Source organism: Haliaeetus albicilla, chromosome 2 (assembly GCF_947461875.1).
Source record: "Haliaeetus albicilla chromosome 2, bHalAlb1.1, whole genome shotgun sequence".
Classification (NCBI taxonomy): Eukaryota; Metazoa; Chordata; class Aves; order Accipitriformes; family Accipitridae; genus Haliaeetus; species Haliaeetus albicilla.
Window position 1 is genome coordinate 73,141,921 of NC_091484.1, and position 16,069 is coordinate 73,157,989.

General features: G+C 36.4%; 1 protein-coding gene across 10 annotated transcripts in view; it reads left to right on the top strand.

The window, feature by feature from the left end:
- The window catches only part of KMT2C (lysine methyltransferase 2C), a 200,687-nt gene that overhangs the window by 100,167 nt on the left and 84,451 nt on the right, over positions 1-16,069 (top strand). For all 10 annotated transcript variants that reach the window (XM_069778217.1, XM_069778221.1, XM_069778222.1 and 7 more), the window contains 7 exons: positions 4,775-4,937; positions 5,630-5,801; positions 7,646-7,760; positions 8,576-8,748; positions 9,505-9,665; positions 12,216-12,329; positions 14,038-14,771. In XM_069778217.1, coding sequence (XP_069634318.1) covers positions 4,775-4,937; positions 5,630-5,801; positions 7,646-7,760; positions 8,576-8,748; positions 9,505-9,665; positions 12,216-12,329; positions 14,038-14,771 — 1,632 coding nt within the window. The remainder of the gene's footprint in view (positions 1-4,774; positions 4,938-5,629; positions 5,802-7,645; positions 7,761-8,575; positions 8,749-9,504; positions 9,666-12,215; positions 12,330-14,037; positions 14,772-16,069) is intronic.

Below are 16,069 nucleotides of genomic sequence, written 5' to 3' on the forward strand. Positions count from 1 at the left end.
ACTGGTAGTGGTGTTAGTTATTAACATTTGTATCTTCTTACCTTTTTTCCTTATTCCTGTATAGATAACTGGGCAGGTTACAGACAGTATGTAGTACCTAGGAGTATCTAGTCAAGAATTCTGCATTAGAAGACAGTCTTTCTCAGTCATGTGTTGAGCTTGGCCAAATTGCATCTCTTCTGGTTGTCCCATGTTTTTGATAGGGTTTTAGAAGCAAAACTTGATAGTTTGTTTCTACAATTGTGATTTTTCAATTTATTTTTTTAAGGTTACTTCAGAGTACTCAGAGCATGAAGGGTACACTGTAGTGAAGTTTTAATACATGCTGTCTCTGTTAAGAACATTATAGTTTTAAATTATTGTTAGAGAAATTGGGATTTTAATTTCTTCAATTTTTGTATGTGTTAAGGATTGAGGAACAAAAATAACTGATGTCTGATTGACTTGCTTGTTATAAATTAATACAAAATTAATTGATTGCTTAATACAAAATTAAAAAATCAGAAGTACTTAAAAATTTTCCAGTACTCCTGGAAATTCATGTTACTTAGTACCTTTTCTAATCAGTAGTTCAATTGAAAGCCATTAATGCTTTTTATGTTGCCACCTTACTGCATTGTGCTCTTAAATGCTTTATGGTACTTAAAACAGTGTATTTGACATTAGAGGTGCTAATGGTGATTAGTGTCTATAAGCAATATAAAGCTTTTTCTAGATGATGGAGCAATCAATGAAAATTATCAGAACTACCAGAAAACATATTTCATTAGTCACTGTTTATACTAAAATTTCTTTGCGGTCTCGTTAATGACAGGATGTTAAGGTCCAGTTCTCCTTAGTTATAGGTTTGTATGGTAGCAGTTTTCAGTAGCTAAACAGCCTGAAATTTGTTCTTACCAGTAATACATTAAATTGTTTAACTAAGGACAGATGGCTTGTGTGCATTTTTGGTTTCACTATCATAAAATTAAAATTACTTTTTGTTATCATAGGGTTTGTTGGCTGACCTCTTTAAAGCTAAGTAAGTTCATAATCAGTGAAAACCTTTTGTCATTTTGCTTAAAAAACATTTTGCAATACCTAATACTAACATTTAACTTTACTGCACTGATCAGGTTGCAACTAAGTATTTATTCAAAGTCCCTATTTCAGCCCTACTTTAATGTCTGCCTCTGAAGGGTTGCTACTTGTCCAGTTGCTGAGAGAGTAGTACTATGAAGTAATTCTAAGGGCACAGAGGATGTACTCCCATACAACTAGAAAAGAGAGGAGGTGATTGATCAGGTTTTCTTATGTTTTCTGTTAATTCACGTAGTTTTTCATCTTTCACTGTATTTGTATAACAGTGTTACATTTGATCCAATGGGATTAGTGAATAAAGGGAATTTCAAAATGAAATTTGAAAGAACGTATAGCTATTTGCTTTTAACAATGAGATGCTTTTCTGTCTGTATGAAAAAAATCAGATGAAAAAGGTGAAAAAGACCAAGTAGGCGGAGGTGTGGACAGTTTTCAATCACGGAAATTACAATAGTAAGAAGTAGCAGAAGTATGGATGTGATCAGAGCTTTCTTGTTACGGATGAGTGTACTAGGAGCTTGCTGAAGAAAACAGTTGGTAACCAATGAAGGACTTTTTGATTAGGAAAATAGTCTGCTGACACTACTTTAGTGACATTTATTTTGTTGAAAGTACTGTGACTAAGTAATGAACTATCTCTCTAGTTTTCTGACACCTTGTAAAGTTTTTTTTCTGTAGAACAGGACTGTAAAATTACTTGATCCATGAACAAAACAGTGTTCGGCTTGCTTTGACAGCTTGCCATTTTCCTATACCTACCCTTTGAAAACTCAGATTCAGCTTCCACCCGCTTCACATAAGGCCTTATTTTCTGCTTGTGCTAATGAAATTGAAGACTCCATACTGTCTCTGTCTCTGTTACTGTCCTCATACAGTGTGGTAAAGAGACTTGGCGTTTTACTGGCAATGTGGTTTATTCCTTACTTCCACCCCCTACTGTACTGATGCCATATTTTAGCAATAGAGTAGTAAAGTAGTATTTGGGTTTGTTTAGCAGAGCTTTTGATTTTTTTTTTTTTTAAATTAATATACTTCACTGTTCATATCCTTACTTTCTTCATGAAGGTTAGTTAGTCATAATAGCTGCATAGTTGTTTTTTGGGGTCATAGCATGTGGCCTGGTTTCAGAGAAGTGTTGGCTTCTACTGCTGGAAAAGTAACCCTTCTCATCAACAGCTGTTGCCAGAAAAATCCCTTTGGGCATTTGTTTCTTCAGACTGCTTTATCTCTCTTATAAATTCAGCAAATGTTGATATTCTGTGCTTTTTATTTGCTTCAGATGATATATACCACATTGTTTTTAAAGTGTGTATTTTACTTAGCTGCCAAATGCTTTTCATTGCCAGTGCAGTTTAGCAGATGGGTTTAAAGGGTTCAATTAAACGTAATTTGGGCTTCCATTTTTCTTCCAGCATCTTTACATGGTTCCTTAAATCAACATCAACATTTTTCAAGGCTTTGCAGTAATCCTGTAGTTTGCTCATTTCTAATAATTTCATCATTTAGTCATATAGCATTTGGGAAAAGGTATATTCTGATTTTACATTTGTTATGTATAATTTTTGATTAGTGGTTTTGAAAAACAGGTGTGATGTTTAAAAATGCTATTTATATTGCAGATAATCCATTATTCCCAGCTTTTAGTAAATGTTGGATTCTTTGAGTGCTTGCAGTTCTTCATAATTTTCTTTCCCGATTAGATAATTCATAAGGGTTTATTATGGGTTCCAACAAATTCTCTGTTGAATACTTTCCTGAGAGACACATTTTGGACCTTAGCTCCTCCCAGGTTCCCATTCCTACTGTTTCTTAGTGAGTAATACCTTTGAAAAATGTGTGGCCTGTCTGTAAGAGTTGGGCCTTAGCTGTAATCTGGGCATCTCAATTGGCTGTAGGAGTGTCAAGTACAAAATAGTGCAGTGGGTTTTATGCTGTTTAAAGTGCGGCTGCAGTTCATGAAGGCGGAGGCTTTGGGCTATATTTTCATGATTTCACATCAAAGTTCAGGATTTACCTTCTACAGCATTCTCAGCAAGTGTTTACTGAATGTGTTGTTTCCTAAAATGAGTTTCTTGCATGACTTTGGCTTTGTTGGCAGTCCTTAACTGTCATTACTTTTAGTACCTTCTTTACCTACTTCAGGAACTCCATGTTATTGTTTGCTTATCTTGTCCCCCTTCCTCTTCTCTGCATTTTGGCTGGTAAAGTAACAGAATACATCTTTTCCATACTGTTAGTAGGTGTTACAGACATGGGTAGAGGTGAGATGTCCTGTAGCTCTGAAGAGTAGACTTAGCATTGTAGCACAGAAACGTGGCAGTAGCTGTCCTTAGTGACCTGTTTTAATTTCTGTGCTGAAGCGTTTTATCTTTTTACACTGCAGTTGTGTTTAGCATAAACTAATATTTTTTCTTTCTCTTGTCCATGAGTTGTGGTGCAGGCAGATATTTTGCTGAAGACGTTAATTTCATCTGGTTTCAAGAATATCAATGTAGCTGTTAACACGGCCAGCTTTGTGATTTGTATTTTCGTATGGGCTGGTTTTGATATCTGTAGAATTGTAGTAGCACTATTTCCTGCCTAATTTCATGCCAGGCTTTGAAACAGAGAAGAATTATGGTAATAAATATTGCCCATATTCTAAGAATTAAGGAGATGCCGTATGTAACTTTTCTTTGATTTGGTTTATTTTCATATTTGGATGTTACTTGACACTTGAGCTAGTAATCAAACATGCCAGTGTTAGTGTTATATTTTTATTATGAAAAATGAGAGTCCCCAAGCTCAGTTGTTGCTGTATGTTATGTATGCCTTCCTGTGAGCTACTGACCTGTTTTTTCTTAAGTTTATTGCACATCTTACTGTGCTTTGCTCTAGCCTTAAAAAGTATTGTTGCCTTGGTGAAAAAGTACAAAAGCATGTTACAGTGCTTCAGGGACTGTAATGAATCCAAGAAAGAAAAAAGACTGATTAACTGAATCGGAAAGATGTGGGTGATACTTTACAAGCAGACTGATAGAATCTGTTCCCTCTTGACTGTAGAACTGGAGGGTTATTGGGTAGCTCTTCCTGAGAAATTATTTCTTTACAAATGTGACTATGGTCAATAATAATAATGCTTATTTATGACTTCTCAAAGTTCCGTGGTGATATTTGTGTAGCCTTGAATGGAGAGATGAGAAGAAAGTGCTAGGTTATGTAATGCATCATCATCCCAGAGAGAATTGTATAACGTCAGTAAGATTTTCAATAGAACATGATACTTCATTTTCATTTGCATTTCTGATTACAGTGTCTACAGTTTTACATTACAACTTAACAGAGCTAGGTGGTTTTTAGTTATAACCTATTGACAGCATAGTGTGGTCTGCCTTTATTACTCCGAATAAGTCTCCAAGCCTCTACTGACGGCATAGCTCAAGTTAGATAACTTATAAAAGAAAAATGCTTTTCTGTGACAAGAAGAATCTCAGTCATCGGGGTGAATTTAGAGTGGGTTTCGTTAAACATTTTAAGTTGGAAAGATATGGGGGTGCCACTGAAAGACACAGTCCACTAGCTTCCTTCTCCTCAGCATTCACTCTCTTCTACTGGCTGAGTTGTTTGTCTGTTAAATGAAGCTGGGGAACAGATCTAGCTGAAAAATGACAAGAAAAAAATAGTTTTTGAACAATTTGTTATGTTTGTTTTTCAGCGATGTGCATATTGTAAGCACCTTGGAGCCACTATCAAATGCTGTGAAGAGAAATGTACCCAGATGTACCATTACCCCTGTGCTGCTGGAGCAGGCACATTTCAGGATTTCAGTAACTTGTCCCTCCTTTGTCCAGACCATATTGATCAGGCTCCTGAAAGATGTAAGTACACTGTATTCAAATGACACAATTAGTACCAGGTTTTATGAAAACTTATCTGTGTCAGGATCAGCTTAAGAGTGCATTTGTTTAGACCTGTTTTCCGAGTTCATGTACCCAAGAGTTCACATATGTTCAGGTATGAGAAAGATGCAAGTTCATACTCCTCTGTTTTTAAAGACTGACAGTGGTGCACAGCAAAGTTAGTATTTTTGGGTTTTTTTAATGACAGAACATGGGAAGGGTTTACTCATCAGACTTGTCTTCTGTCAGGTTTTAGTTCAAATTGATAGGCTTGCTTACTTGTCCTAACTCAAGTTAGGCAACCATATTGCGAACACTTCAGCTAAATAGTAGTTTTAGATCTGTTAGGAGCTTTATTTTGTACCTGTTCTAAAGGAGAGTTGGTCCTAAAGCTCTCAGTTTTATCTTGAGGAGAATAAAACTGTTTCCTTTGCTAAGACTTTATTAAGGTTTAAAATGAATGTACTTTTGTTACGAGAAGATTAGTTGAGTATATCAGAAAACCAAATTAAAGGAGTAGTTATTAAGTATATTAATTAAATTTGAATTTCATAGAATGATCGAGTTGTATATGCGTAAGAACTACTAAAGAATTTCTTGGCTTCATTGGGTTCATTGAATTGTTCATAATTTTGAACGAAATAATAATTTAAAAAATAATTTCTTTGTAGCAAAGGAAGAAGCAAATTGTGCAGTGTGTGACAGCCCTGGAGACCTCTTAGATCAACTTTTTTGTACTACCTGTGGCCAGCACTACCATGGGATGTGTCTGGACATACAAGTTACACCTTTAAAAAGAGCAGGTTGGCAGTGTCCTGATTGCAAAGTGTGCCAGAACTGCAAGTAAGTGAGACTTAAAGGATGTGGAGGAGGACAGTGTGAGATTTATGTGCTGTGATTTTAAAACATCTATTATATTAACTGTTCTTTTTTCCAAAAAGCTTAGATTATTTGCCCAGATACATCTGTTATGATACTATATTAAGTAGCTGAACAAACCCTTGTGTTGGGAACTTTCTTCTAAAAAAGCTAAGCTGAAACTCCTGTGGTTTATACCCCCAGAGTTACCATTATCTTGGCAGGTTCTGGAGAGCAGCAAAACCTTCTGACTTTTTCCTCCTTTTGTACAGGAGGATTTTTCTCAAATTTACCAAATTAACAAATTAGTTTACTGTAGTGCCTTTACAGTCTGGGAACCTGTGCTCTTACTCAGCTGACATTTCAGCTGTGCGTGTACCACAGACTGGGTAGGTCCCCTGCATTAGGCCCTCTCTTCTATTTTGTAGTGTCTTTCAGAGGCACTTAATGAGTCATTATGAAAACAAAAACATGGCTTAGTTGAGCAAAGAAAAAAAGTGACATGAGTGACCATGATTGAATTGTTACACCAGACAAGTACTGAGACAATGAAACATAATTGTTGCGATATCATAAGGGTTCACTTGGAAAACTCTGACTGCTTGTATGCTTGTTCTTACATAACTTAATCTGATGGGCACTGCAGGGTCCTTTTGCTTGCTTGGCTTTGTTTTTTTAAAGTACTTACTAGAAAAGAAATAAGAGTTTTGTTCAGCTTTAGTCAGATCAGCTGAGACAGTATGAAGGAAAAAAACCACTTCACTGCTGCCTCATGTACCTGATCAGTCAGTGCTTTGCTGTTTTCCAAGCAGAACACTCAGTATTTGCTAGCATTGAGATTCACCCACTGAAAGAAGATTGTTCCCTGATCACACGCAGCTGATAGCAAATGCCAGCAATGAAGTTGCAATAGTGAAGCACATTCTAAAAAATATCCCTAAAAACGTTGTACTGGGTAATTACAGTATTTGCTAACAAACCTCTCTAGTGGAAAAGCAGAAGAAAATGTGATGTTTTCACACCTATTACTTTATGGAGTATGGAAGTTTCATGCCAGTGTTAAAGAATAACATTTTAAACATACCTCCATGCAAAGAGAGAGCATTTACTGTTTTTTAAAATATCAGGTCTCCCAGGTAATGAAGTAGTATCTAGTAAGTGTAATGCCATATATTGTGAAGCTTTATCAAGGCAAATCTTGTTGCATGCTTATTTATTGAATTAATTTATTTAAACTAAGGCAGAACACAGTGCCTTTAGAGATTACCAAACTATTTGTTTTATTCTCTGCAAATTTATTTTATCACTGAAATTTGTGGTGGAGCTCTGAAATACATCACTGTAGGAAAATTGAAATCTCTTCCTTTTAATGCTTGTTTTGCTCTTGCAGTCATATTGGTTGACATTATAGGAGCTCTGATAGTCAGAGGTGATGGCTTGTTTTTTCCTTTGGAAAACATACAGTCAGACTGTTTATAGGAACAAGTACAATTTCATCTTCTTTTCAGAAAGAAATAAATCACATATTTCAGATTTTGAACTGATTTCAGTACAGAAAGGCCATTAAATCTGCCTACACGTGTGTAAATGAAAGTGGGCTGATTTCTAGAATGGTGGCACAGGCTCAGCAGTTGTTAAAGTAAGCGTGGTGATCTTCATTCATACTTAAATACAAATTTGAGGGCATTATCTTTGGAGCTATTTGTAAGTGATATTCATGTATTTTCATGTACTCAGCTATGTGTCTTCCTGTTTAGACTTTTCATTAAATAGATCTTTTGTTATGGATTGTTTAAATAATTTTTTTAACCACTTGTTACTTTTCTTAGACATTCTGGGGAAGACAACAAGATGCTGGTGTGTGATACATGCGACAAGGGTTACCATACTTTCTGTCTACAACCAGTTATGGACGCTGTACCAACAAATGGTTGGAAATGTAAAGTAAGTTGAAAGGTTTCAGAATAATTCCTTGTCATTATAGGGACTCAAATTTTGTTACCCACATTATGCTGTTCTAGGTGTATTGCGGACTGCTGTTGGCATGTAACATAACGTAATTTCTGAAGGAATCCCACATGTATTTAATCATGTGGCTCTACAGCTGCTCTGTGAGGGTAGCTGTCAGTGCTGTGGATGAAGCAGCCTGTGTAGGACAGTAAATCAACCCCCACAGGGGAAAAGAGAAGCGTAGAATCCAGGTGGAGTGGATAACCTTCACTTAATGACAGTGGCTCTCATGATCCAATGCAAACTAAAATGTAAACTAAAATCTATGCAATAGTATATGTAATCTATACTTGAAGGCTCTTTATATTCAACTACTTCTTGCTTAGCAGAACAGCAGTTTTGCAGCTCAAGGGTTCCTTTGCATCTGAGGAGGGCAGCTTGAATTTGTTGTTTTATCAGTAACTTTGTGAGTAAGTGTAAGTAATAATAAAAACATGATTTCAGCATAACAAGTCCCTGTATATGAGATGTATGTAATTTCATAGCCAGTTTGTGGCAGTCATAAGATGAATAAAAAAGTTTGATCTTGTAAGAAATGCTCCTTTCAAGTCAGGGAGTAGTGCAAGGAAACTCTTCTTGCTGTTGTACAGGCTCTTCGTGTTCTGTTATCAGATCCTGAATAATTTATTAGTGTTATCAAGGATGGAAATTTTATTTAATTTAATTTGAAACAGGAAAATGTCAGTTAGTGGCAGTTCTATCCCATTGTGAAATACAATAATTAACAACTAAATTCTTGTGATCTCTAGAACTGTAGAGTATGTGCTGAGTGTGGCACACGAACAAGTTGTCAGTGGCACCATAATTGTTTGGTATGTGACAGTTGTTACCAACAGCAAGACAACTTACCTTGTCCTTTCTGTGAAAAACTGTGCCTCCAAGACTTCCAGAAAGATATGTTGCATTGTCACATGTGCAAAAGGTAAGAATCCTAATTTTTGTAAAATTGTACTAAAATGCCTAAAGCTTTTGATGAGCTGTATGATGTTGATGCGTTTCTGCGAAGGGTGTAGACTGTGTTTGATGTACAATGCTATAGTATCTTGTTGTGCAACATCATGATCCTTCATCCCTAAATACAGCGAACAAGAGTAGCTAGTCTTATTTTAATCTTAGCAAGTAAGTATTAATTGGCAGTTACCTGAGGTGTACAGAAAAACATGCTGCTGCTGCTTCTTACATTGCATCTATTTTGTGAGTAAGCAGACTAGAAGACTCATTGTCCTAACTTTTAAAGACTGTTGTTTGCAATGGTCTGGGGGTTTTTAAATTTTCAGGTATGTGTTCTCTGTTTAATTTTATGTGGTTTTCTATGCCAGTAATAAAAAAAAAAACAAACCCAAAACCGGCACTACTGGGAGCCTTTTAAGAATGTAGACTGTGTTTCATATTGAATGCTATTGTATCTTGCTGTTCAATGTCTTGATATTGCTGTACATGTAGTGGTGTCCAGTTGGCTTTAGTGACAGTTTAGGTCTTCATGTTTAAATTTGTTTACTGCTTGACATACTGATGTATCATGCTCATTTCTCTAAAATTCTCCATAATAAAGCATTGGCTGAAATTTCTTATTTCCCCATAGGGACAGAAAACAGTGCTATTTTTTAACTGATCTTTTACTGGGATACTTTATATTTTTATTATTAAAATCATAGTCACAGTAAATTAATCTCCCCAGGTGGATTCACATAGAATGTGACAGATCTCCAGGTAGTGAATTGGAGTCTCAGTTGAAAGACTACATCTGCACTCTTTGTAAACAAGGAGAAGGGGATCAGACTCAGTCATGTGATGTAATGGACACTTCTGAACTCATTCCTCAACTTGACAGTATAACAGGTAATCAAATGCAATCTTTGTATTTCCAAAATGCTAACATCGTATATAAATATCTGCAGTTGTCTCACTAAGTCTTTTGTGCACCAGCCACTCATATTCTACTCTGTGGAATTCATCCATTCCTTTATTCAGCAGCAGCTTCTCAAGCAATCCATGGGTGAGCGGTCTTCTCAATATGCTTTTTGGTTTTCAGACTTCAGGATCCTGTATTGTAGGAACGTGGGCAAGTAAGCACCTTAACGGTGGCTCTCAACCTTCCAGCTCCAGCTTCCTGGCCTGTAGCTGTAAACTTCTCTTAATATTTTTTTGTAATGTGGTACAGTTCATAAATGTATTCCTTGGAGACCCTAACTGTTTTACTCATTTGTGCCTAACTGCCAGGCACAAGCCAACTTCTGGTAGATATTCATGGAGACATCCAGTTTTCCTGTTTCCCCCTTGCTACTTGTCAGTCTCATAGTGCCCATTCTCCTCACTGTGTCCAGGCAGGACGCCGCAGTGGAAGCTAGACTATGTTCAAGGGACAGGTATATTTAACTAAACAGCTTTTAATCAGGTGTCCTTTTTCAAAACAATATATGATTAGTGATCTTGTTTCTGAGAGATTCTTGTCTAAATGGACAAATCAAGCAAAAGGTGGAAAGGGAAGTTGCAGAAAAGTGTAAAGTAACAGTAGGGAAGCACAGAGAAAACTTGGATCTGTTGATCTGAGCCCGGTGGGTCATCCACAAGACCTGTGTAATGAACTGATAACTGAATGACTTTGTGTATTTCACATCATGTGCTGTCTTGGATAGTATGTAATCCCATGCAGGCTGAATTTCCTAAGAGAAATACAGTTGTGGTTGAATTTGGAAGCAACATGAAATCTAACAGATTAACTGCGCTACCACTGCCATGTGCATTTTTGATGCTTAAACAGCAATGCTTGTGCACTGATCTTTCGTTAAAAGAAATTGATAGCTCTATTGCATAAGTGTTTGCATAAGTGTCTGTGTTTTCAAAAGCCTGACAATTTTTGACTGGAAAGGGAGGTGTTGGACTACTACAAAACTCTAGTTTTTGTGTGTTCAAACTGATGTTTTGTGTAAACAAGTCATTCTCTTTGATGTTAGTCTGTACGTGTAAGTGCATACCTTCTGTAAGCAGTAAAGAAATGATGACAAAGGTGATCCTGGAGGAAGGGCAGTGACAGTAGGTACAAGTATGTAAGTGAGCAGAAGAACTCTTGTCAGTGAACACTTGCTCCAAGTTAGAAAGAGTGGCAAATTCAACCTTTGAAGATCACTTCCATTCTGAAAGGTTAGTAGAGGCTGTTGGACTCTCAGGCAGTGTATTTAGAACATTTAGGAAGATGTCCCAAGTAATATCCAAAATTTGTGCTGGAAAAACTCCCAGTCTTCTGCTGAAAACCCTTTTGAGTAAGTAACAGGTTTATTTGAAAGGCTCAACTTTTAAGTAATACTTCTGTTAGGATTTCTAGCTAGTAGAAGCATTGACAAGCATGCTCTTCTCCCCAAGGAAGAACAGGACTGTCATCTCAACTACTAGGAGTAATCTGGAGCTATTACATCAGTACAGTCATGCAGTGTTTTATACCCAGGAGAGCACTTTTGTACATTAAAATCAGATTTGGAGCCAATCTAAATGATTATTTCCTCAAAGTTAAAATATCACTTTAAAGTTGTCTGACGGCAGTTTTTAGGTGCTAAAAGTAGCATCACCTAATAAGTTCCTGGCTTTTTGAACTTTACTTTCGTGAACAGAAAGCTATATTCGTTTGACTTTTTTGTGCTAACATCTTTTGGAGGATCAGTTCCTTTGGAGGTTACATGTACTATATACTTTGGTTTTCCTGCTCCTACTTTGTCTAGTGCATATTAATGAATTTCCTTAACTGAAAAAGCTTTTACACAAGGAAAAAAATAAGTGTTTCTGTGCTCTATTATAGAGCTGTCAGCTATTATAGATACTGTCAGCAGAAGAAACGCTCAGTAGCACTTTTTCCATCCAAATTCCTTTATTTAGGAGGAGGAACTTGCAGATTAAGGTATCCTCGTTCTAAAGTGGCAAAATTTAGTTTTCACGTTGTTGAACAGGTATGTTGAAAATCAGTGTTCCAAGTGCTGATAGTAGGTGGCCATTGTAGTATCTGTATAAAAATTTGAAGCCTTCATGCTACAAGTTCTGTTGAATTTATCAGGCTGGAATTTGAGAAAAGACTTTTTTGTATTGCTCAGGTAATGCAAAGTCTGTGACTGTGAATTAAGTTTTCACAATTAGGTGTATATAATTGCTTTACAGACATTTTTCACTATCTGAAAGGTATAAAACAGCTTCAGTGTTAATGAGAAAAAGGCTTTTAATCTTTCAGGAGTACTATGTAGTCTCCCTAACCTTCTCATTGACCTGATTTGTCCTAACTCCTATCATATTGTTAAATATCATACTCTTTAGCCAAAAGGTCAAACAGTGACAGCAACTACTGATGCCAAAGTAACAGAATAAACATCATAATCATTTTTGATAACTTCTTTGCCTCTCCTTAAGCTTGTACAAATGAAATGGAAATGGAAAGTGGTGGAGAGGATGTGACATTTCAGGAACAACCCATTACTGATGATGGCCCTGGTCAAGAATCAGCTGTTGGATGTGTCACAGACGGTAAGAGAGTTTGGCAGTCTGGGAAAATGCAGCACAGAACCCTTCAGAACCCTCTTCCTTTCAGTAAGCTTTGTGGTACTTCATAAATTTAAGAGGAAAAAGTGCTTGGAAAGCAGTAGGAGACAAATTGCATCAGTTCTACTATTTGAACTCTCAAGCAAGAGCATTAACTTTTTTGCTGAAGAAGTATTTTATTGAAGGCAAAGGTAGTCTTTGGAGTGTTTGTGTAGGAGAAAGTTTTTTTGCTTTTTTGGTGGGACTAGCTTTCTCCAAAAGCTTGAAATACAGTTAAAATGCTTTAGTACACTGGAGGTTTATAGTAAAAACCACTATTTGTTGCTATTCAAATACAGTCACACTTTCTCTTCAAGTCTTTTTTGTTTGTAGCTGCAAATAATTGGATTGGATTAATTTCTCCTGGTGTGTTTTGGGGCACACTGTAGAACTTCTTTCCAGTTTATGTGCTTCGTGGTTGTAACTCCACAGATATCTTTGGTGAAGGATTTCTTTTATTCTTTTTTCCCTTTGTAAATAAAAGATAATTTGTTTAATAAACAAATGGAGTCATCTAGACAGGGTGTGCTGCAGTTGCTGATCATTTGTGTTCTGGGAATAAATATATCTTGTCAGTCACAAATGAAGTACCAGCCAAAGAAAAAAATACAAATAGAATGGTTTCTGGGTCAAATGCTCTATATGTGTTAGTGACTGATATCAATGGCAAAGAACTTTCCAGTATGTCCCTTCCACTCCCAGCCAATGTTGGAGGATGGTTGCTCTAAGGGGAAACAAGAAACCTGCATTTAAAGGCAAAGCAAAAAAAACCCATCTTGCAGGTTAGCTGTGATCACTCTATTATGCATCACAGCCTGTGGTATAAGGGCCATGATTTAAAATGATCAGTGACGGCACATTCATAATAAAATACTAGGCTTTGAACTGTATTGGCTGAGGAGGTTGTAGCAGTGTGAATTTAAGAAGAGTGCAAGTGTAATAGAAAGTAAGTAGCCTGTAAGAGAATCAGGGTCCATCAAAAGAAGATACGAGAAGCCAAAATCAGAGCAATGAATGTGGTTCTCCATGGAATGGATACAAGACTCTGGAACTCGATGGTGAACAAAGTTGTGGATCAAAGGTGCTTGATTTGGTTGAAAGGAAGGCTAGACAAATATTTTTGGAAGAATTCCATGACACATTGGTAAATTAAAAAACAGCATCAACTGTTTTGATTTCAGGTGATTTCCTAAAGTCTGAAGGAGCGCTAGGAGGGAAATATTTTTTATTTGTACTTTTCCTTTTCTTAGCTCTCTGCTTTTTGGAAATGTTGGGACAGTTGTTTAAAATACATTAATTTATGCTAGCATGCATTTTCAATATACAGAAATGAAAAAGGAGAACCTACTTTCAGCTGCCTACCTGGAAATGTGTGTTCAGATTCCTCAAAAATTAATCATGGGTCTCCTTTCTTGTGATTTACTCTGCTGTGTTTCCAGGGAAGAAAAATAATGAACTAAAAACATAGACTACTGTAAACATAGGTACAAAGAAAGATATTTATGATGTATATTTTAAGCTATGTATTAAATTCACTTAATCAAAGTGATATGTACTTGGTGTACTTGATGCATGCCAAGTATACTTGTTGACCACTACACCTGTGTAAGTTTTTCTTTTTCGCACTGAGCCTTTAATATGGTTGTACTTACAGGTGTATCACCAGAAGAAAAGACCACACAACTGGAAACAGAAGTCTCTGTTGAAATTAATTCAGCTGAAATGGAAATGTCTCCTAAAAACACACCGGCATCTGGTGACAGTCAGACTGAGAAAATAATGGACATGATGGAAGGTGTTCAAGCTGTAATTCAGCAGGAGTTAGACAAACAAGTGGAAGAGACACAGCTACCACAAGGTAGTGTGGAGGTATCAGAAGTATCCACAGTAGACTCTCGGTCTCTGTCTTCAGTACCTGAGACCGTAACTGTGACGCCAGAAATACAGGAGACTGAAAGTAAAGGAGAGATTTGTACCCCTGTAGAACAACAACTGGAAATAATAAAAGTGCAAAAAGATGTAGAAAAAGGAGAAACCCATGAAAAGTCAGAAACACCAGCTCTTCTGGAGGTAGAAACTTCTACTGCAAATGAAGGTGCTGCAAATAGTTCACCAGTTGGAGACAAACCCATAAAATCACCAGCTGAGACTTACCCTTCACTTCCCCCATCAGTTAATATAAACAAGACAAATGTGTCTTCCTCACCAGATGTTTCATTAGACTTGCATTCTGCACGAGATGTACAGCACAGTCAGCCCCCAGCATTGCCTTCCACTGCTGGAAGCGCTCTCCCAACAACTTACGTATCAGTCACTCCAAAAATTGGCATGGGAAAACCAGCCATCACCAAACGCAAGTTTTCTCCTGGAAGACCCAGATCAAGACAGGTAAGCATGTAGAATATACGTTTATGAAGCGCGTAGTTCAAATTTCAGTATAATGCATTACATTCACCTATTTTTTTTAGGATGTAGTATGAATTTATTCTTCTAAGTGAATGTGTAGTTTATTTCTTCCAAAACTAATTTCCTGTTAAATAATTGAGAGATCAGACATCATAAAGGTTCTCTAGTGAGAATTAAAGTTTCTTCTGGATCATGCTTAGAGCAAAATAAAAGAAAATTTGTTGTATTTTTAATACATATGCTACAAATGCAGATATATATGTAATATTGTGCCTTTTAACTTATCCCTTAATCTTTTTCGTACATGCATTTATTTTGGCTAGTACTTTCAGAGTGTGCTACCATTTCCGAAACTGGCTTTATAGAAAAACCTACAACAACTCCTCTTTCAGTCATGCTACCATATACTATCTTGATAGACATTTTTAATGGCGTTGCAAATAATTGATGGTTTTGTTACATTAGTAGACACCATGTAAGCACTGTCTGATACAAATTGTCGTGGTTTGACTAGGATTAAATTTGATAAGTGAAAAGAATCCTTAAGTCTGTCGCCTTCTGCAACATCTTGCTCCCTATTTGAGTCATGTAGTTGTGGGGTAATAGTTTATCAATTTGTAGGATTTATTTTGTGTTTACAAAATTCTACACAAAAAGTATGTCAGTGTGACAAACTAGTGTTTCATTTCTGTTCTCATCACAATTTATTTTTAGTCTTTGGGATTTCTAGGTTGATGATTTCATGCTTTTCTGAACTTAGCATTAAAAAAGCTTTTTATATATTGCACAATTCTTTCCATTTTTACATGTTATCTAAGGGTTCAAGATTCTTGATTCTTAAGAAAAGGTATGAGATAGTGTTCTGAAAAGGTTAAAAGTATATAATAAAGGCAGCAAACATAAGAAATTAAATTTGGAAGCTTTTAGACTATCTCTGGGAGTGGGGTGGTTACCCTCATATACAAGTGTGTATAAAAATAATTTTTCTTAATACTCTGTCTTAAAAATTAAATTTCTTTTCTCACCTTATGCAAATTGAAGAGGGGTGGGATTCTTAGGCAGTGTAAAATGAATTCAGGTTTTCTGTTGGGGAAGTTAATTGTCATCTTTCGTGTTCCAGTAAGAGTTGTACATATTTTTCTGTGCAATTTGCCCCTGCTCTGCATGGGAACCAGCATCATGATACTGGTAATAAAATTAGTTAACAACTGGAAAAACATGAAGGCTGACGCCAACTGTAAATGCCTGTAACAGAATAGATACACATCTTAAAAAACCCC